The following is a 21,615-nucleotide window of genomic DNA, read 5'->3' as shown; positions in this document are numbered from 1 at the left end:
CTGGGTTTGCTGGACCTTCGCTTGTTCTCAGTGGCAAGTGGCATGCGCCATATATCGGATTGGTTTCGGTCCACTAACCACTTCTCCCTCACAACAGCGGAAACTAGTTGGCTAGGGTCCTTACATTTTTCTAATTGGCTACATCAGGGTAAGAGACCATCTCCAAATCTAGGAATGGCGGCCCCTGTGCTTTGTCCATTATGTCATACTTGGAGGTGGCTATGTAAGTTTTTTGGCTTAAACAAATCGGTCTCTCCTTTGCTATCACTTCGGGGCAATCCAGAGTTCCCAGTGGGAGACACCTCTAGAACATTCCGGGAATGGGAGGCCAAGGGAATTTCCTTTTTGAGTCAGGTGGTAACAGATCAGGGTGAGATTAAATTGCTCCCAGAAATACACAGAGAATTTCATTTGCACAGGAAAGATCCATTTGCATTTCTGCAGCTCCAACACTATGTGCATTCCTTAACTAAGAAAGACTTATCTATGGAGGTGTATGAATGTTTTAACTCAATGCTTGGCCTTGATGCGCAACTCAGGATCCCCTTGAAGTATTTTCATGCGCATTTGAGAGACCATCTGCACTCTTCTGACTTTGAACGGGTGGCACAGCAGTGGACATTGGAACTGTCTAAACAAATAACCCCTGAGGCCATCCAGTCCATTTTGGCTGGTACCTACAAATTGACTGCAAATGTAAGCTGGTGGGAAATACAGTACAAGTTTCTCTTTCGCCTGCACATCTCACCCAGGAGAGCACACCGGGCCACTTTATGTGACTCTGACTGCTGCCGTAAGTGTGGAAAAGAAAATGCCCATTTGAGTCACATGTTTTGGTCCTGCCCTGTTATTCAGCAATTTTGGAAGGCCTTGGCGTTGCACGTTTCATCCATGTGGAGAGTGAGATGGCGACACACTCCCAAACAGCTATTTGGTGACTACTCTATACAGGGACAGACTAAGCCAGGCTTGCGTACCTTTTTACACAGAACCTTACTGATGGGGAAAAAAGCAATTTTACAACATTGGATGACCACAGACTCCCCCACTTTAGCTCAATGGCGTTCACTTGAACGCAGTGGTATTGCGGACTTGGCAGGGATTAAGGGAGACCTTTTCTGTACAGCCTGGGCACCTTTTTGGGACACATTGACTTCAGTAGCCCGCAGTAGAATCTTGAATTCCTGAGGATGGGGGGGGAGGGTGGTGTCAGTTCGAATGGGAGGGAGGTGTGGAAATGGGAGGGGGAGGGAGGGGGAGGGAGGGGGAGGGAGGGGGGAAAATGTTGAAAAATTGGTACTTGCATGAGAGAGGACTGGTTTATATCTGCAGTGTAACGTTTCATACATTGTTTGTGTCCTGTTACTGTGCTTTATGTTAATAAACATGAGTTAAAAAAAAAAAAAAAGAGGGAAACTTCAGCAATCAAATATGTGTAACAAAACCACAAGAATCAAAGCTTTGATTCTTATGCTGTTTTGGAGCCAGTCAAAAGCTCATCCCTAGCTTCAACTGGAGAACTTGCTCAGATTTCTGTGCTCGCTGGGCCTGGGCCTGTTGCTGAGGATGAGTAGAAAGGGTGTACCTCTGAGGGTAGTAGGTGCCCCTTCTGTATCCTCCAGAAAACCTCCGTGAGGTGGAGGGTGCAAAAGAAAGGAACTTGATGGTATCAGCATGCTTCTTGATGAAATCCATGACCTTCTCCATCTTGTCCCCAAAAAGACTGTCTCCTCAGCAATGGACATCCACTAATCTCTCCTGAACTGTAGGTTCCAGGTCAGAAACACGCCGTCGCAAGAGCTTGTGCATTCCCACACCAAAGGCAGAGAGCCAGGATGCCACATTAAAAGAATCCAAAGTGCCCCTAGTCAGACATTTTCTGGACTCCTTCTACCTACTGGCTAACTGGTGAAGATCTATGGCCTGCTCCGGTGGGAGAATGTCCGCTAAGTACAGGTTCTTATAGAGATGATAGCATTGAGGCCTGAAACACCTTTCTCCCAAAGGAATCGAGAGTCAGAGTCGCTCCACCCAAAGAAGCCAAGGCATAGGTGCTGCAGCTCTTGGCCCTTTTGAGAGTGGATTCCACTATCACAGAGTGGTGGGGCAACCGAGTCTTTACGAATTTGAGAGCATTCTGGACTCTGTATGTGGAATCTGTCTTCTCTGGTACTACCTGCACAGAGAGAGGTGTCCCCCTTTTCCTCATCTGTGCATCCCGCAGGATATTATATACAGGAAGCATAGGAGCCAACTTTTCAAAATTATTAGGGGGGCTAAGCCCAGTGGAAATAACCCCTCCCTGGACACATACAAGGAATTTTCTCAATATTGGGGGGTGCTCAAGCACCCACAGAGTCAGCTCCTATGACAGGAAGTATCACAGCCTCCAATGGTGGAGAATCATAGTCCAGGACTATTAATAACTCAGCCCTGGGCTCATCCTCCAGGCCTAACTGAAATGAAATGGCTGCAGCCATTTTCCTCAAAAGGCCAAAACAGTAGCGCTTCCCTGGAGGAGACTTCTCTTATGTGGAAGTGAGAGGGATCTGAGGGTATACCTAAAGGCCTCTCCTACGAGAAGTTCTCAACTTCCTCCTCAGAGGCCCAGGAATGGTCCGTCTCAGGATCAGCAAAATAATCATCATAAGATGTCTGAGTCTGCCACGGTGTGCTGGAAGAAGGTCCAGGCCTTGATGATAAGCACTGACACTCCAGGGGAGCTTCCTCCCCTGACGTAGAGAGGTTGACTGCATCGATAGGTGGCGATGCTGATGCCTGGAATGGCACCGGCGTTGACGACCGCCTGACAGGCAGGGCACTGTGCTCTGCAAGAAGGCACCCCAGATCCTTCTGGACTATGGGTCGGATCCGCTCCTCGAAGACAGGCATCAGAAAAGGCTGGGGTACTGCTGGTACGGAGAAAGCCTGGGAATCTGCCAGTGCGAATCAGAAGCGGGGTCCCAGGTGGACTGGTGCGGCGGCACTGTAATCACAGAGGGGGAGCGCTCCGCCCAGCACCAATGCTTCTCAGTGACACTGATGCACCAGAGCTGCTGACACCATGCCTTGAGGACGAGCGATGCCGATGTTTCTTGACCTTCGTTCGATGAATGCTTCCCTCAATGCCAACAAGGATGACGTCAAATCCACATGCCTTCTCTGTGGTGGGTCTGATGCAACTTGCTACCATCACCCACTGTTGAGGTAGGCGGAGACCTTCTCAATGCCAGTGTGTTCCCAGTGTCCGATGCAGCTCCAGCAGCCATGGGGACCAATGCTTACAATGCTGATATCGATGGACTGGACCTGGAGGGCCAAAAAGGTTTCTCCTGTTGAGCCTGCCTCTGCTTCTAATTTCTTTTCTGCATTTTCAGACAGAGAGAACACAGAAGTGTAATAAACAGGGCCTAAAATATCAACAACAAAAAATTCCCTTCCTCTCTGGTAACCTCATATATGACACCAAATCATAACCAGGAGAATGTACCCAATAGAATCATAAAGGAGGAGCACCCTCAAAAACCTAAACGCTCACGTGGTAGTCTTTCCAGACCACTAACGGGTGAAGTATTGCACTTCATTCATTGAGTCGCTCTCTCCTATTGTGGTACTTTTGTGTAATAATGTGCTTTTTTGTATACTGAGTGCAACTGTGCACCCCTTGAATCCTAATCAAATAAATGCACTGCTAATAACCAGCACAGCTGGAATGAATCTTTAATCACAGCAAAGGTATATTAATAATAATAAATATTATCACTTATCTCACAAGCTCTATGTCGGTAAACACCAAATGCTAAGAGCTCCGATGTCCAAATCGCTTTCAAGTTGAACACCCCTAACACCAGTTGTGGAGGTCTGTATTGGACATGACCCTATTACACTGGGTACAACACTTAAAGCCACTGGGAACCTTCTGAGACATCGAAAAAACAATCAACGTGAAATCAAATGGCTCTATGGTGAGGAAAAAACAAAAACTCCTGACAGACAACTCCCAGCTGGTGCTCAGGCCTAAGCTGTCCTCAAGTCAGAAAAAATAAAGAAATTTAAAGTGCCAATAAAATCTAAGGAGACGCTACCCAGACAGGGGAAGGGTAAAACAAAACAAAATTAAGAGAGGAAGGGGCTATACCCAATCACAGGAAGGCATTCAGAAATAAAAAATAACGCATTAAGAAGAGCTCAATAAAGGTGACCTCTCTGCTCTGCGGAAAGAAGATTGAAGGTCCCGCGCGGTCACACTGCGCAGGAAGGAACTCGCAGATGCATGGTGGGATGCTGCCAAAGGTTTCTTAAAGATGTAGAATGTTGAGTAGCATCTGCACCAGGGCTCAGTCATGTGTGAAAATTGTTGTCCTGCTCGTCCTCGGAGAATTTTTCTTCATAATCTAAAGACTCCTCTAGAAATATCAATGAAGCTCAAAGCATGCGAGTTGTGAAACGGCATGATTTCTTTTCACCATAGTGAGGATGGAAAATATTCCGTCAACAATTCATGTAGGTAGAAACTTTTCTTACTAGCTGTCGTGCTCGCGAGTCCTTGTGCCGGGCGGAACACAGGGACGAAGACTTGAACCTGCGCTCTGCTGGGCAGCTGAGCAACCCCGAAGCTTCACCTGTGGTGACCGCCATTCCCTGGGGGTTGAGCCCCCAGGTGCGGGCAGCCGACAGGACTTCCGGATGCAGGCAGGGGTCAGGGCTGCAAGCAGCAGGCAGGGAGTAATCTGAGTTCAGGCCGTAGGCAGAGATAGGCAACAGCAGTGGCGTAGGAAGGGGGGGGCGGTGGGGCGGTCCGCCCCGGGTGCACGCCGCTGGGGGGTGTCGGCGCCTCGCTGGTTCCTTGCTCTCTCTGCCCCGGAACAGGTTACTTCCTTTTTCCGGGGCAGAGTGAGCAGGGAACCAGCGAGGCGCCGACACCCCCCCAGCGGTGTGCACTCGGCGGATTGGCTCTCCCGCCCGCCCCTCACCGCCTTCCAAGTATGTTCTCGAGGGGGGGGGGGGGTTGCGCTCCGGAGAGGGGAGGGTGCGCCGCGCTGCACCCGGGGGGGGGGGGGGTGCGCAGCTGCGACCCGCCCCGGGTGTCAGCTGCCCTCGCGACGCCACTGGGCAGCAGGCAGAGGTTAATTTGGATTCAAGCAGTAGTCAGAGGCAGGCAACAAGCAGAGAGTGTCCGGATTCAGGCAGTAGTCAGCAACGAGATAGACAGCAACGAGGGTAGTAGAAAACACACAAGAGCACAAAGCAAACCTACCGAAGTAGAAGCCGAAGCAGTGAATGCTACTACTACTACTATTTAGCATTTCTATAGCGCTACAAGGCATATGCAGCGCTGCACAAACATAGAAGAAAGACAGTCCCTGCTCAAAGAGTTTACAATCTAATAGACAAAAAATAAATAAAATAAGCAAATCAAATCAATTAATGTGAACGGGAAGGAAGAGAGGAGGGTAGGTGGAGGCGAGTGGTTACAAGTGGTTACGAGTCAAAAGCAATGTTAAAGAGGTGGGCTTTCAGTCTAGATTTAAAGGTGGCCAAGGATGGGGCAAGACGTAGGGGCTCAGGAAGTTTATTCCAGGCGTAGGGTGCAGCGAGACAGAAGGCGCGAAGTCTGGAGTTGGCAGTAGTGGAGAAGGGAACAGATAAGAAGGATTTATCCATGGAGCGGAGTGCACGGGAAGGGGTGTAGGGAAGGACGAGTGTGGAGAGATACTGGGGAGCAGCAGAGTGAATACATTTATAGGTTAGTAGAAGAAGTTTGAACAGGATGCGAAAACGGATAGGGAGCCAGTGAAGGGTCTTGAGGAGAGGGGTAGTATGAGTAAAGCGACCCTGGCGGAAGATGAGACGGGCAGCAGAGTTTTGAACCGACTGGAGAGGGGAGAGGTGACTAAGTGGGAGGCCAGCAAGAAGCAGATTGGGAGTGAAGCTGCTCCTGAAATAGCCCCCACCATCAGGAGAAAAGCAATCAGCTGGCAGGGAGAGCCTCCCGTTGGCTGGCCAGCCGGAGGATGAAGAGGAGTCTGGCTGCCGGGCTCCAATCCTGTGAAGGAGGCATGGTGAAGAATCCAGCGTTTCAGGACGGCAGGCACAGCGCGAACCCCGCGTCCAACCAGAGCAGGTCAGGGTGATTCCCGCTAAATGATCTCGACAACGCTCAGAGCGTTGGTCCCGCCAAAATGGCCAGTGTTCCGCCCCGTGGGAGCACTCCGTCCCTGAAGAGGTGAGGAGCGTGACACTAGGGATGTGCAGACAGAAAATGTTGGTTTTGTGTAACGTCCCACGTCATTTCCAAGAATGTTCTTTTTGTTAATTTCATTTTTTTTTCATTTTGTCGTCATGGGAGCAATGTTGTTAAGAGTGTGTTCTCCATTCATGAAGTACGCCATCTTTCCCCATAGTGCATGCGTGCATATTTATTTATTTGTAGCATTTGTATCCCACATTTTCCCACCAATTTGCAGGCTCAATGAGGCTTACATTTGACGTAATGGTGGTTGCCATTTCCGGGTAACAGAATTACAAGTGGTATTGTGTTCAAGTGCATACATACATGGTAACATGCATGCACAAATGATCTGAACAGAGTATGCAATCTATGAACAGTGCGTGTTCTTTCGAAAGAGTATGCACTATAGACAGCACATTATAAAAACATTAAATGCCATGCTTTTTCTGCTGGTTCTTGTTTGCCAACAACATGGGAATACTGAGATTTCCTACACTGTTTCAAATAAATGCACATCCCTATTTCTACCTGTGACAATCACTTTGAAAATTGTTCTCTGCATGTATGGTGAGTTGGGAGTTTCCAGCCCTGTGTTTCTATCGTACCAGATTCTTACAGGTTTGCAGAACACTGTTTTGGATAGGGGATGGGGTAGGGGGTACCAATTTCTGTCTGTCCCAGTGTCTCTAATTACTGAGCTTGTGTGCTGTGGCAAAATGTTGCTTATGTCAGAAGTTAGAGCAGAAAATAAACATTGTGTGTAAACCCAGAACAAAACGAATACGCAGTAAATCACACAGATGAGAATGTGTTAGGATGTTAACACCTATTTAAAAACAAATCTATTCCACTGATCCAAGGTGTGGAGATAGAGCAAGAGTTTATTTGAGTGCTTACCACAAAAAAACTTATAATACAGAAGACAGAACAGGGTGAGGATGGGAAGGAGGTGAGAACTCGGCAGAGGTCACAGTAAAGGCTCTGTACTGAATCACCTCTCCCCTTCCATGACAAACCCTGCAGATGCTGTGACTGAACATATGAAAATTCCTTCAGGCTCAGAACTCTTTCAATCTAATACATACGTACTTCTCATCTGGCCGTAAAACGATGCAAAAGGGATCTGGCCGATTTACAAAGAAACCCGTTTTCTTCACGACGCTTTCGGCAATCACATTGAGTCGATCAAGAACGTTGCATAATTTGCTGTAAAACAGAACACAGAAAGAAAATCAGCAGAATAACCTTTCCCTCTTGTACCAATACTCCTGAAAGCTTAAAACAGGACTGGATCTCACACCTTCACCCTCCACAGCATAAATAAGAGGTCTGAAAAGTCGGAAAAACAGAAAGGTGTCAAAGATCAAAGAGCAGCACAGATGGTACCAGTTCATGGACAGTGAAATCAGAACTGTGTTCTTCTAAAAGTACAAGGTAGCACTACTGAGGGGGTACTTAGGGTTACCATATTTTGTCCTCTCAAAAAGAGGACACCCGCCCCGCCCCTTTCACATCCTCACCCCGCCCCCTGTCATATATTCCCCTCCCCCCGGGTCACATATTCCCATCCCCTGCCCCCCCCCCCGGGGTCACCACCCCTCCCCTTACTTACTATCTACTGCCCTGGTGGTCTAGTGACCTCTTTGGGGCAGGAAAGAGCCCCCTCTTTCCTGCCCGGAGCTCTGCCCTTGCCCTGCATTCTGTTGCTGCGACGGTCTCGGGATTCAAAATGGCCGCCGAGAGTTGACGAGGCCTCGTGAGACTTCAACTCTCGGCAGCCATTTTGAATCTCGAGACCGTCCCGAGAACACCAACAGGAAGGATGCATGCAGGGCAGCGCTCTGGGCAGGAAAGAGGGGTCTCTTTCCTGCCCCGAAGGCAGACGAGGTCACTAGACCACCAGGGCAGTAGTAAGTAAGGGGAGGGGAGGCTAGCAATCTGCCCGTTTGTCCGGATTTCTGGACAAACGGGCAGGCTGGCGAGCCTGCCCGTTTGTCAAGAAATCCGGACAAAAGGGCAGATCGGCAAAACCCGCCCGGTTGCCCGGACATGTCCTCAAAAAGAGGACATGAACGGGTAAACCCGGACATATGGTAACCCTACCTAGGGGGCACTGCAGTGGACTTCAAAAATTGCTCCCAGGTGCATACCTCCCTTATCTTATGCGCTGAGCCCCCCAAATCCCCTCCAAAACACACTACCCACAACTGTACAACACTACCATAGCCCTAAGGGGTGAAGGGGGGGTTGGAGGGCTCACATTTACCACCACAAATGTAACAAGTAGGGGGGGGGTGGTTCTGGTTCCACCTGCCTGAAGTGCACTGCACCCACTAAAAACTGCTCCAGGGACCTGCATACTGTTGTCATGCAGCTGGGTTTGACATTTAAGGCTGGCATAGAGGCTGGCAAAAAAATGATTTTTTATTTTTTTTGGGGGGGGGGAGGGAGTTGGTGAACATTGGGGGAGTAAGTGGAGGTCATCCCCGATTTCCTCTGGTGATCATCTGCTCAGTTGGGGCACTTTTTTGAGGCTTAGTCCTAAAAATTAATGGACCAAGTGAAGCCGGCCAAGTGCTCATCAGAGCCGGCCTTCTTTTTTCCATTATTGGCCGAAGCCGGCCATCTTGTATTCACGCCCCCCGTCCCGCCGTCCATACCCTGTGAAACGCCCCCTTGAACTTTGGCCGGCCCTGCGATGGAAAGCAGTAGAAGCCAGCCAAAACCAGCTTTCGATTATACCGATTTTGCCGGCTTCAGGAGATGGCCGGCCATCTCTCGATTTGTGTGGGAAGATGGCCGGCCTTCTTGTTCGAAAATAAGCAGGTCAGTCATCAGGGGCACTCTTTAACCCTCTCCTTTCTGGGATTTCAAAGAGGTTTGTCAATACTCAATAGAGGTTCAACCGTAAAGAAGAAAAGATAATGCCACATTTAATTTCCTTTCCACCGTATGATGAGCTCACCTCTTAGTGTATTTAGCCATGTCCCAAGGAATGTATACGATATATTGCTCTGGAGGTAAAAACTGATTAAGGTAGGTCACTGCAGTAACAAGTTCTTCACTCAAAATTCTCTCATGCTTCCTTTTCTCTCGTTCCTGTATCAATTAAAGAAAAATACCGCTCGGTACATTCTTTTAAAGTTTTATTTCATAAGTACAGTTAAGTAGAATAACTATGTCCCTGACTGGACCTCAATTACAAGCTAATTTCTGGATATACTCATTTGGTCCAGAAATGAATCCTGGAATCCCTACGTGGGACCAGTGGTGTGCTGGAGCAGGCTCTCACAGGCTCGCAAGAGCCGGTTGTTAAGTTTTTAAGAATTTTGGGAGCCGGTTGTTAAAGTAGGGTCCTCCATGGCTACTTTAACAACTGGCTCCCAAAATGTGGGCTTGGGCCCCCTGCTGAATTCTTTTTTTTTTTTTTTTTTTAATTCTTTATTTAACAATTTACATATATTAAAACAAGCAAAAATAAACTTGTCAGGTAAATAACATCACTGTTCAACTATATAAGGAAACCAATTAATGTTCAAACAAATTACAGCATGTTAATTAAAGTCCACATTTGTGAGATTCAAAAATTACAATATGGATTCCAAAAGAAAATAATTAAGGAAGCTTTCCTTTATCGGGTGCTCATAAAAGATATCTTCTCTTAATATATAGGGCTCTAAGTTAATTACTCCCTTGTCCTTTTGCAGCCAGGAACGAAGAGAGTTGTGCCGGCTCATAAAACACATATTTATTAGATTGATATTTAACTAGGCATTTGCAGGGGTACTTTAGAAAAAACGTACCTCCTAACTGAATTACACCAGGCCTCATAAGTAAAAATCTCGGTCTACGTTTTTGAGTCTCCTTGGTCACATCAGGGAAGAGACTAACTTTTAAACCAAGGAAGCTCTTGTCCTTATTTTGGAAGAAAAGTCTCATCAGCCAGTTTTTATCTGGCGACAAGGCTACTGTGGCAATTAAAGTAGAAGCTTGGACTAGTTCGGTATCTGAGGATTCCAGTATCAGTGAAATATCTAATTCTGACTTTTCTTGAGGCACTTGGCGCTTCAGGGGCAAATAATATATTTGTGTGAATGGTGGAACCATTTCCTCTGAAGCGCCAAGTATCTCTGTAATATACTTTCTGAGCATTTCCCTTGGTAAAACTCCAACTTTTTTAGGGAAATTTAAAAAGCGGATATTATTATTTCTGGTTACATTCTCCAAGAATTCAGTTCGTCTCCTCAAGGAAATTAAATCTTTAATCATAGTCTCCTGGTTTAAATGAACCTCTTTCACTTGTTTTTCCAATTCTTCTTGCCAATTCGATATTGTCTCTACCTTGAGTTCAGTCTGTTGAACCTTTTGGTCCATTTTAGACATTTCTTGAGATAATTGTTTAATTTGTGGACTTAAGGAACTCCCCAAGTCCACAATCAAGGTGTATAGAGTCTCTAATGTAATTTCAGTAGGTTTCTGAAATTTAGGAAATTGTACCTCTGCAGCTACAACAGCGGTCTGTTGTGCCTTATCTCCGGTCACAGCTTCCATCTGGTGCTGGTTATTAGATGTCATATCTCCCCCTCGAGAGGCACCTAGGTCGCAAAAAAGGTCCACACTGTCCGCAGTTCGACTCTCCTCCTCGGCCCTGTGGACGACTACACTCTTCGGTGGCGTCCTGCTGGGGTCCGGCGTCGACGTGCTCGCTCCCGAGGGTTGCAGGGGAGGCGCCCTATCATCGGGGCTGAGCGATAGCTCCAGTCCAACGGTCTCCGAAATGGTACCATTTCCACCCGGTCGACCTAGCGGACCTGCTCCCGATGTTCCTGATATCTGTGCTCCACGAAGGTAATTTACCATTGTGGATTGAAAAGGAAGATTTTGCCGTGGAGGGGCAGCAGCGGAGGACAAGCGGCCCCTTCTCTTTGGCATTTTTCTTCTCGGAGCTTTGCTGAGCGTCCAAACTAGTCAGCGGCCATTTTGAATCTCCTGCTGAATTCTTTTTTACTTTGCTGGTGGGGATGCTGAGCCCTGCCAGCCAAGTAAATAGACTGCTGCTGCTCCCAGCTACTTGTTTCCAGCTCTGAGCAGCAGGCTAGGACTTCTCCAGCATGTGTGAGAAGTTCCAGCATGCTGCTCAGAGCAAGACATTGGGAGTGGTGGCAGTCCATTTATTGGTTGCCAGCAAAGGTATGCCTAGCGTGCCCGCACGAAGGGAGGGAGGAGAGAGAGGCAAGTGTTGCTCCCCCCCCACCCCCACCCGGCCACCCCTGGCCCTTCCAACTGCAGAGCTGGCTACATCTGGAGAAAGAGCCTGTTGTTAAAAATTTACCAGCACACCCCTGCGTGGGACCGAACTAGGCCCTATTGTGCCTTCTATAGATTAATCTGTTAATGCTGTGGCATAAAATTCAAGTTAAAAAAAAAATCATTTTTATTGAGTTTTCAAGAAAATTTAAACCAATATAACATACAACAACAAAACGAAATGCATTACATATAGATAAATGTGACAATTTAAGTATAAATATAAAAATCTAATCTCTAGGAGATGCTGATGTTTTGATGTAATGATCAAAAGGAGCCCAATGCTTCTTAAAAGTAGGCAATTGATGAAATTTAAAAGCTGCAGATTCCACCATTCACAAACGTTCAAATGCAAATTATTTTTCCAATGAAATACTATAAGATGGGTGGCCAGAGCCATCATTATGTCCAAAAGGTTTTTGATATTGATCCTCAAGTGTAAGTTTAGGGGTTGAAGAACGAAGTATTATCACATCATATGTCAAACCAACAGGCGAGGAGAAGGGAATTATTGAACATAGTCAATATTTAAAGATATGGGGAAAAGGTTATAGAGACCAGCTACTAAAGGTTGCTTCTTTCTTTTTTTTTTTTTTTAATTCTGTGGTTATCAATATCCTACAATTCTTCTTTTAAACCCAATCTTTAAGTTCAGCCAGTTCATGGATTGCAAAATCAACAAATTGAAAGCACACAGTTCAAAAAGTAATCGTGGGTTAAAAAACCTCCCATCAAGCACTCAATTTATAAGAGGAAATTAATAATGTGGATTAGTGGACAGTACTTATCTCAAACCGTGCTCAAAATCCGTTCTTCAATGCTCTATACTGGCAAAGTCAGTCTCCAAGTAGTGAGGTCCTGACGGACTCGTTTCACTAAGGCTTTTTCTAGAGACCCTCACTATGTTTTAATATCTCGGATAACCTACTCCTAGGATTCATCATATAACCACCAGTCTTTCCTAATAACATCTTCATGGACCATTTTAGACTCTCTTGCCCTTTCCCTCTCTTCTCCTTCCCTTGTTCCTTCTATCCTATCTCATTTGATTGTAAATGTATAACAACTGATCTGGCGACCGCCTTATCATTACATCGTAAGCCACTTTGAGCCTGCACACCTGTGGGAAAAGGTGGGATATAAATGTACTAAATAAATAAAAATAAAATGGTGATAGCTTTTGGAGCTAATTTAAGTCACTCAGGTTTAGCTCTCATTTTTAGTCCTAAATGTGCGGTGTTGAAGACTTCAGAACAGAGTCCTTACCATCGGTGGCTTCTACCCTCAGGGAGAAAAGGTCATGGTGTGTCAGGAGCTCATAAGGTGGTGAGGTGTGGATGTACAGTTGTGGCAGACTCCCAAAGGATGCTATGACTCACTGCCATTCTTCCATAGTGAATTGTGCAGCAATACGGGAGAGTTTAGAGTGTGAGAGAGGCCATAGTGTAGCTCTTATGTTATAGAATTGCCAATTTTCTTTGTTTGCTGTTTGAATTATGGTTACAAGTACAGAGCTGAGTAGGACAGATATTTGTATGACAGAGAAGAGTAATTGTCCTTAAGCACTCCTTGGATTCCTCTTTATTTCAAGCTGCCATTCTTCCACAGCCAGTTGTACAGCTGTGAAAGGAGAGTTAAGGGCTGGTAACAGGCCACAATGTAGCTCTCATGGTTTCAAATCCAGATTATTCAAGTTGCAGGCTTGAAATTGTTGCAGGCAATGGAGAGGGGAATAGGAGGAGGGGAGCTAAGCACTTCAGGTAATTGAAAGACAAAAGAAAATTGCTTTTCTTGGTTAAAAATTCACTGCATGCAGACTTGTAGAGTTTCAGAGTATAGCAAAAGGCAGTTTGTCTTTGGCAGTAGTTATCAATGGTGTGTTAACTATGCAGACAGTGCTTGCTGAGGGTCTGAGTCCCTTTGAAGTATCCACTTCCTAGGAAGAGAAGCTCTGTTGTTGCCTCTATAAAGGCTTTTTATTTAGAATGAAATATAAAGTCATTTTACTACTACTACTAATCATTTCTATAGCGCTATTAGACGTATACAGCGCTGTACACATTCTATACAGGTTCTTTCTCTGTCCCTAGGGGGCTCACAGTCTAAGTTTTTTGTACTTGGGGCAATGGAAGGTTAAGTGACTTGCCCAAGGTCACAAGGAGCTGCAGTGGGAATTGAACCTAGGTTGCCAGGATCAAAGCCCGCTGCACTAACCATTAGGCTACGCCAAACAGGACTAGTACATCCAGTTGACAAATTCTCTTGGCTCAAACCCTCGACGTCTCTTTGCCACACTGAAAGTGCCGCACTCAAAGTGCCTTCACCTCCAACTCCCCCTTCACTTTCCCCCCAGACTCTGGCTGAGTACTTTCATGATAAGGTTCACAAGATTAAGTTTGTCAACCAGGTCACCTCCACCTCTCCTTCCCTTAGTCCATTCTCTCAACCCTCCAACCCCTGCCTCCTTTTCTGAAATCACTGAAGAGGAAACTACACATCTTATTTCCTCCTCGCAACTAACTACCTGTTCCTCTGATCCTATTCCCACCCATCTACTTAACACTATTCTCTCCTACTGTCATCCCTTTTATCTGTCATATCCTCAATCTTTCACTTTCCACTGCGACTGTTCTTGATGCCTTCAAACATACCGTAGTCACAACACTCCTTAAAAAACCTTCATTGGACCCTACCTGTCCTTCCAACTATTGCCCCATCTCCTTCCTCCCTTTCCTATCCAAGATACTTGAACGTGCCATTCACTGCCGTTGCCTTGACTTTCTTTCATCTCAAGCTATTCTTGATCCACTTCAATCGGGCTTTCACCTCCTTCATTCAACTGAAACAGCACTTGCTAAAGTCTCCAATGATCTGCTCCTGGCCAGATCCAAAGGTCTCTATTCTATCCTCATCCTTCTCGATCTATCTGCTGCTTTTGACACTGTTGATCACAGCCTACTCCTTGATACGCTGTCCTCACTTGGATTCAGGGGTCTGTTCTTTCCTGGTTTTCTTCTCTCCCAGCGTATCATTAGTGTATACTCTAGTGGATCCTCCTCTACTTCTATCCCACTGTCAGTTGGTGTACCTCAGGGATCTGTCCTGGGACTGACGTCATTTATGTGTATTGCAGTTGAGGCGTTTCACAGTTGACTGCTTAATTCTTGTGTTTTAAGGAAGTCCTACAGCCATATTTCCCTTGGTCTTTAATTGAATGACAACTTTAAAAGATTTGTTTGACCCCTGATGCAGGCTTTGATGCAGAAACAAGGCCGTGTCGGGTCATCATTTTATCACTAATAAAGGTTTTTTGGATTTCCTCTTCAACTCGTCCTCACTATTTGTGTTCATTACTTCCTATTCCAAACCATACCACCGTACTTTTTATGTACATTTACAATGCTCTTAGGGCTGCACATCACTTACAATTTTTAATTGCACGATTAATGGCATAAAGCACACCCCCCCCCTCACATTTCCTCATGTACAGTGCAAATTATAGACAGCAGATGTAAATTCTAAAAAACTGAGATATTTCAATTACTAAACTAATATATATATATATATATATATATATATATATATATATATATATATTTTTTTTTTTTTTTTTTTTTACCACCCATGTTCTCTGATGATTTTATTTTTATAATCATTTTCCATTTCCTTCTCCTACACTCTATGGGCATCATCTCCTCATAAGTACATAAGTAATGCCACACTGGGAAAAGACCAAGGGTCCATCGAGCCCAGCATCCTGTCCACGACAGCGGCCAATCCAGGCCAAGGGCACCTGGCAAGCTTCCCAAACGTACAAACATTCTATACATGTTATTCCTGGAATTGTGGATTTTTCCCAAGTCCATTTAGTAGTAGTTTATGGACTTGTTCTTTAGGAAACTATCTAACCCACCAGCAACGAATTCCAGAGTTTAATTATGCGTTGGGTGAAGAAACATTTTCTCCGATTTGTTTTAAATTTATTACACTGTAGTTTCATCACATGCCCCTTAGTCCTAGTATTTTTGGAAAGCGTGAACAGACGCTTCATATCCACCTGTTCCACTCCACTCATTATTTTATATACCTCTATCATGTCTCCCCTCAGCTGTCTCTCCAAGCTGAAAAGCCCTAGCCTCCTTAGTCTTTCTTCTTTCTCGCTTCCTTCCCCTCCCTTCCATGAGCACCATTCTCCTCCCTTCCCTTCATTCATGATCACCATTTTTCCCCTTCTCTCTTTCCTCCCCTCCCTTCTATGGGCACCATCACCCTTCTTTGATTCTTCCACCCCCTATTTCCAGTATCTCTCTCTCTTAACAACCCCTCCCCCATCTCTCTCCGTTTTCCTATTTCTCCCGGCACTTCTTACCTCTTTCTGCACTCCGGCAACCCCGTCCTCCGAGCACTCCTTTTCACTCTCATTCCCTGTCCCCGCAACCCTCGGAACTTGCCTTGAACACTGCACTGAAAGCACGCTGCTTCTCACCTGGCCCGAAGCCTCTCTCTGTAGTGTTGAAAATGGGCTGTTCTGTCAGAGAAGGAGGGGCACTACAGAGAGAGGCTTTGGGCCAGATGAGAAGCAGCGTGCTTTTAGTACAGTGCTCAAGGCAAGTTCCGAGGGCTGTGAGGAGCAGGGAGGAGAGGGAGCGCATACAGGAGAGGTGGCTGCCAAAATGCGGGGAGAGGTAAAATGAGGTGCCAGGAGAAAGAGGAAAAAGACAGAGATGTCAACTGACCGTGGGGGAGGGCTGCAGAAATGCAGGAAGTAGGAAGAATCAGATACCAGACGATGGGAGGGGTAGAAAAGGAAGAGGGAGAGATACAGGAAAAAGAAACTTAGGGGCCCTTTTAGTAAGCTGTGTAAGCATCTATGAGTGCCCAACATGCGCCAAAATGAAGTTACCGCCCGACTACCGCGTGGCTCTTGCGGTAATTTAATTGTTGGCGCGCGTCCAATATGCGCGTCCAAAAAATATTTTTTATTTTCGGACATGCGTAACGGATGTGCGCCAAGTGGCATTTTGACACGCGTAGGTCATTACCACGCAGATTCTTTACAACTAGGTCAATGGCTGGCGGTAAGGTCTCAGACCCAAAAAGGACGCGCGGAAATTCTGATTTTGCCTAACGTCCATTTTCGCCCCCCCCCCCCCCCCAAAAGGCCTTTTTCAGAGGCGCGCTGAAAAATGGATTGGTGCACGCACAAAAACCCGCGCCTACACCACCGCAAGCCATTTTTCAGCGCACCTTAGTAAAAGGACACCTTAATGCGCCGATCTTGTTGCATTTTTAATACAAGTTAAATTGTTAACGCATTAATAACACATTAAGAGCCCTGTTTACTAAGGTGCGCTAGCGTTTTTAGTGCGTGCTAACGCTAGAGACACCCGTAGGAATATATGTGTGTTTTTAGCGTTAGCGCAAGCCAGGGGCGTAGCTAGGTGGGGCCATGGGGGCATGGGCCCCCACAGATTAAGCCCTGGCCCCCTCTACTTTTGACCCTCCAATGCCGCCGAACCTCCCCCGTCGCCACCGCCGCCAGGTACCTTTGCTGGCAGGGGTCCCCAACCCCCGCCAGCCGAAGAGTCTTCTTCAGTGCCGGTCGACTCTGGCGCCTTCACTGATGATCTCTTTCTGACTCCTTATGTCCTGCATGGGGCTACGTACAGGACGTGCACGCAGGACATCAGGAGTAAGAAACAGATCATCAGCGAAGGCGCCGGAGTCGATTGGTGCTGAAGACGACTTCGGCTGGCAGGGGTTGGGGACCCCCACCAGCAAAGGTACCTGGCGGCGGCAATGAGGGAGGGGCAGCAGCTGTGGGAGGCGAGCTAAACTGTGCGCCTCCACCTTGAGCTCTGGACCCCCCTCCCGCCGAGGTCTGGCTACGCCCCTGGCGCACGCTAGAAACATTACTGCACTTATTTAGTAAACAGGGCCCTAAATGTTCAGCCCTACTCTTGATTTGTAAATGAGATGCAGCAATTCCAGAAACAGTACAGACAAATGCTGCACTAGTCTTAAAAATATCGCTGCATGTTTCAGAATCTTTTTGATCTTTTGAGATTTGGCAAAGCATAGCAGGGGTACTTGAGCAAGAAAAACAGTTGTAAACAGCCTTGAGATACACATGTGGATGAGAATAAAATGGGGTTTTTTTTGCATTACAACTTGTGCTAAGTCTCACAAGAAAAGCCCCGTGCCAAACAGCGCTTAACGATTCACATGTTCGTGTCTGTTGAGTCTCGTTCCACATTCTAGCAGTGGCCTTTCAAAGATGAGTCTATAAATAAAAGTCGCTTCCTTTTTCAGCTCATAAAAGCAGGCTGGCATATTGATTGCTAACAGCACACATTTCAGAAAAAGCTTCGCAAGGAGGACAGAGAAAAGGTTTTTAGTTTATTATATTGTAATTGGCCATGAGTCTGAAATCATGACATTGCTATTGTGCATTGCGCAGTTCACAATACCATTAACAACAGGCACTGCTTAAACAATAGGTTGGAAAAGGCTACTTCTTGACCAAGAAGTAGAAAGCTTTGACATAGAAATAGAAAGATGTGAAAATTATAACAGATGACAGTCGTTAAGCTTGGTGTGCTCTAAGAGAAAATTATCTGGCCTGAATGACGCAATTAATAAGATTGTTGATGCCCTGCCAGGGTAGAATTTCATTTACATAGTAAATGACGGCAGATAAAGACCTATACGGTCTATCCAGTCTGCCCACCAAGATAAACTCATTTTACATGGTATGTGATACTTTATACCGGAGTTTGATTTGTCCTTGCCTTTCTCAGGGCACAGACCGTAGAAGTCTGCCCAGCACTGTTCTTGTACTAAAAGTTCTGAAGATTCTGGAATCCTAAAGAGTTACAAGATTCTGGAATCCCAATTAGTAGCAACATTCCATGTAGAACCCCAAAGAATAGCAAGATTCTGGAACCCTACAGAATTACAAGATTCCGGAATCCCAATTAGTAGCAACATTCCATGAAGAACCCCAGAGAGTAACATAGTAAATGACGGCAGATAAAGACCTGTACGGTCCATCCAGTCTGCCCACCAAGATAAACTCATTTTACATGGTATGTGATACTTTATACCCGAGTTTGATTTGTCCTTGCCTTTCTCAGGGCACAGACCGTAGAAGTCTGCCCAGCACTGTTCTTGTACTAAAAGTTCTGAAGATTCTGGAATCCTAAAGAGTTACAAGATTCCGGAATCCCAATTAGTAGCAACATTCCATGTAGAACCCCAAAGAGTAACATAGTAACATAGTCAATGACAGCAGATAAAGACCTGTACGGTCCAAATTGTTGAATTTAAGGGCTGGATCGGAACACTTTGAAGGCAGATGCTGAAACTGGAGAAAGGATAGGGACAGGGGGCTACAGATGGTAGACAGAACACATAAGGACACAGGAGGATGGTGGACACGGTGAGAGAAAAAATATCAAACGGAAAGAAGACACTGCATAAAACAGAAGACACTGGGACCAAAGCGAATAGAAAAACTAGATGATCAGACAACAAAGGTAGAAAAAAAGTATTTTATTCAGAATTTATTAATTGGAATATGTCAGCTTTTAGAAATGTGCATCTGTGATATTTTGCATGTAAGTTTCAATTTTTCTAGTATTGCTGCATGCTGAGTCTGACTTCTTGAGGTAACTTTCCATTCAGTATTTTGCCTTCATATTTGTTGTGTCATGTGTTTTTCATGTGTGATCAAGGTACAGTATCCTGCTAGCGTGTAGTATTTGCAGCCCTTTTTTTTTTCACAAGGTAGTGTATTGGTGTTATAGAGCCTGGTGTAATTACAGTTCTGCCTTTCCATGCATAAGGTTGTAGCTCGTCCTGTCCTTGGAATTAGTGCTGTTATGGTTTGGTAAGGTTCTGACTGTGTTTTTGCACAAGTTTGTGTATAGTGTTTTGCAGTGGAGAGATTGTGTGTCCGCACCTCTGACCCCCCCGGGGTTATGAGAATTTGAACTACTAATTGTGGACTTGAGCTGAATAATTTCTTGGGAGGGGGGGTTTCATGATAGCATTGTGCTTATTATTTCAATCAGTTTTTTCTGTACAAGTTTAGCTTCATTTGTCTTTATTTGAAATTTCATAAATAAAAATTTTTCTAAAAATTGAATAATCTTATCAATGGGGGGGGGGGCTAGGATAGGGGCGGGGCTAGGATGGGGCCCCACCAAATTGGTCTGCATAGGGCCCCGCACTTGCTAAGACCGGCCCTGAGTGGCCTAATGGTTAGGGTGGTGGACTCTGGTCCTGGGAAACTGAGGAACTGAGTTGGATTCCCACTTCAGGCACAGGCAGCTCCTTGTGACTCTGGGCAAGTCACTTAACCCTCCATTGCCCCAGGTACAAATAAGTACTTGTAAGCCGCATTGAGCCTGCCATGAGTGGGAAAGTGCGGGGTACAAATGTAACTAAAATTAAATAAATAAATAAATAAATATCACCCCTGTTTCTCCTTTTCTCCAGGGTATACATGTTCAGGTCAACAAGTCTCTCCTCATAATTATTTTAGGAAGGATAGGGATGACCAAAAAGGTGGAGGAGTGGCACTGTATGTGAAAAATTAGATCAGAGCAGCAGAAAAGCAGGAAACCTGGGGAAAGAAGAAAGCTATATGGATAGTTCTAGAAAGAGAAGATGGAACGTGTATCTACATGGGCATCATCTACAAACCTCCAGCACAAATGGAGAAGTTGGACAAGGTTCTGATCTAAGATATCCACAAGCTTGGAACGAAAGGGGAGTTGCTGATGCTGGGAGATTTCAACTTGCCTGATATGGATTGGAATGTCCCATCGGAAGAATCGGAAATAACCAGATGGATCGTGGATGCCTGCCAAAGTGCTTTGCTCAGACAAATGGTGACAGAACCCATAAAGGATTTAGTCTCAAAAGTGGAGGAAGTGTTTCCAGCATCCCACCTAGGCAATAGTGATCCATCACACAATATGATTTCAAATAAGAGTAAAAGCGGGGTGGATATCTGGATTTCAGATATACTGATTTTGGTAAAATGAGGGAACGACTGAAGAAGTAGCTGATGGCATAGGAGAAATGGAAGGGCAATGGTCCAAGCAGAAAGCTGCTATAGATATGGCACCAGATCTCTACACAAAGAAAGTAAACAAAAACCAAGAGAAACAGGAAGCCTATATGGTTCTCCAAACAAGTGGCTGAAAAAATAAAGGCAAAAGAGGCTGCGTTCAAGAAATACAGAAGAATGCAACAAGAAGATCACAGAAAAGATTACCAGATTAAACTCAAAGAAGCGAAAAGGGAAATGCAACTAGTGAAAGTACAGGTGGAGGAAAAAAATGGCTAAAAATGTAAAGAGATGACAAGACCTTTTTCAGAAGGGAAAGGAGAAAAGCTAGGAATGGACTTGTAAGACTGCTGAGAACAGCTTTGTGGAGAGTGGATAAAGCAAATGTGCTAAATGTCAGGTCTCAAAGCAGCAACTAGGTTTGTGAGCCCTTGGGCCGCTGCCAAGGAGCAGCAGTGGCAGGCAAAACCACCTCAACCAGCACTGGGCTAACACACACACAAAGCAGGGACTGCAGACAGGGATAAGCAAAGCAGGAACACACTGGACAAGAACACTTGGACTGGAACACAGGACTGGAGCAAGGCTTCACCTGCACTTGACCATCCTTCCCCAGGAGTTGAGCCCCTGGATGCAGGTGGCCGGCAGGACTTACCGGACTGGGCAGGAACTGGATACCAGCAAGAAACACACAAGAGTCAAGACTACAAGCTGCCAGGCAGCCACTAAGACAGAAACACAGACAGGAGGGAGTCAGGACTAAAAGCTGCCAAGCAGCCACTAATAAAAAACACAGACACAAGACAAGGAAATGCAGACCAGAAACAAGACTAGGAACTAAACAATAAAACCAAAGCTAACTACACACAAACAAACAAGAACCAGGCAAGAACTCAGAATAAAATTGGACTAGGCAGAAGTGCACAGAGCACACCCACATACCAGGGACCTTAGACGATGCAAAGGCAAACACAGAAGTCTCTAGGCGATCAACAAA

General features: G+C 45.7%; 1 protein-coding gene across 1 annotated transcript in view; it reads right to left on the bottom strand.

Moving 5' to 3' along the window:
- FIG4 (FIG4 phosphoinositide 5-phosphatase) overlaps positions 1 to 21,615 on the bottom strand; it is a 416,571-nt gene that overhangs the window by 270,886 nt on the left and 124,070 nt on the right. The window contains 2 exon segments of the mRNA XM_030199197.1: positions 7,322 to 7,438; positions 9,198 to 9,331. Coding sequence (XP_030055057.1) covers positions 7,322 to 7,438; positions 9,198 to 9,331 — 251 coding nt within the window.

This window comes from Microcaecilia unicolor, chromosome 3 (genome assembly GCF_901765095.1).
Source record: "Microcaecilia unicolor chromosome 3, aMicUni1.1, whole genome shotgun sequence".
Taxonomy (NCBI): domain Eukaryota; kingdom Metazoa; phylum Chordata; class Amphibia; order Gymnophiona; family Siphonopidae; genus Microcaecilia; species Microcaecilia unicolor.
Note: the sequence above shows the minus strand (reverse complement) of the source record. Positions and strands in the feature narration are given on the sequence as shown.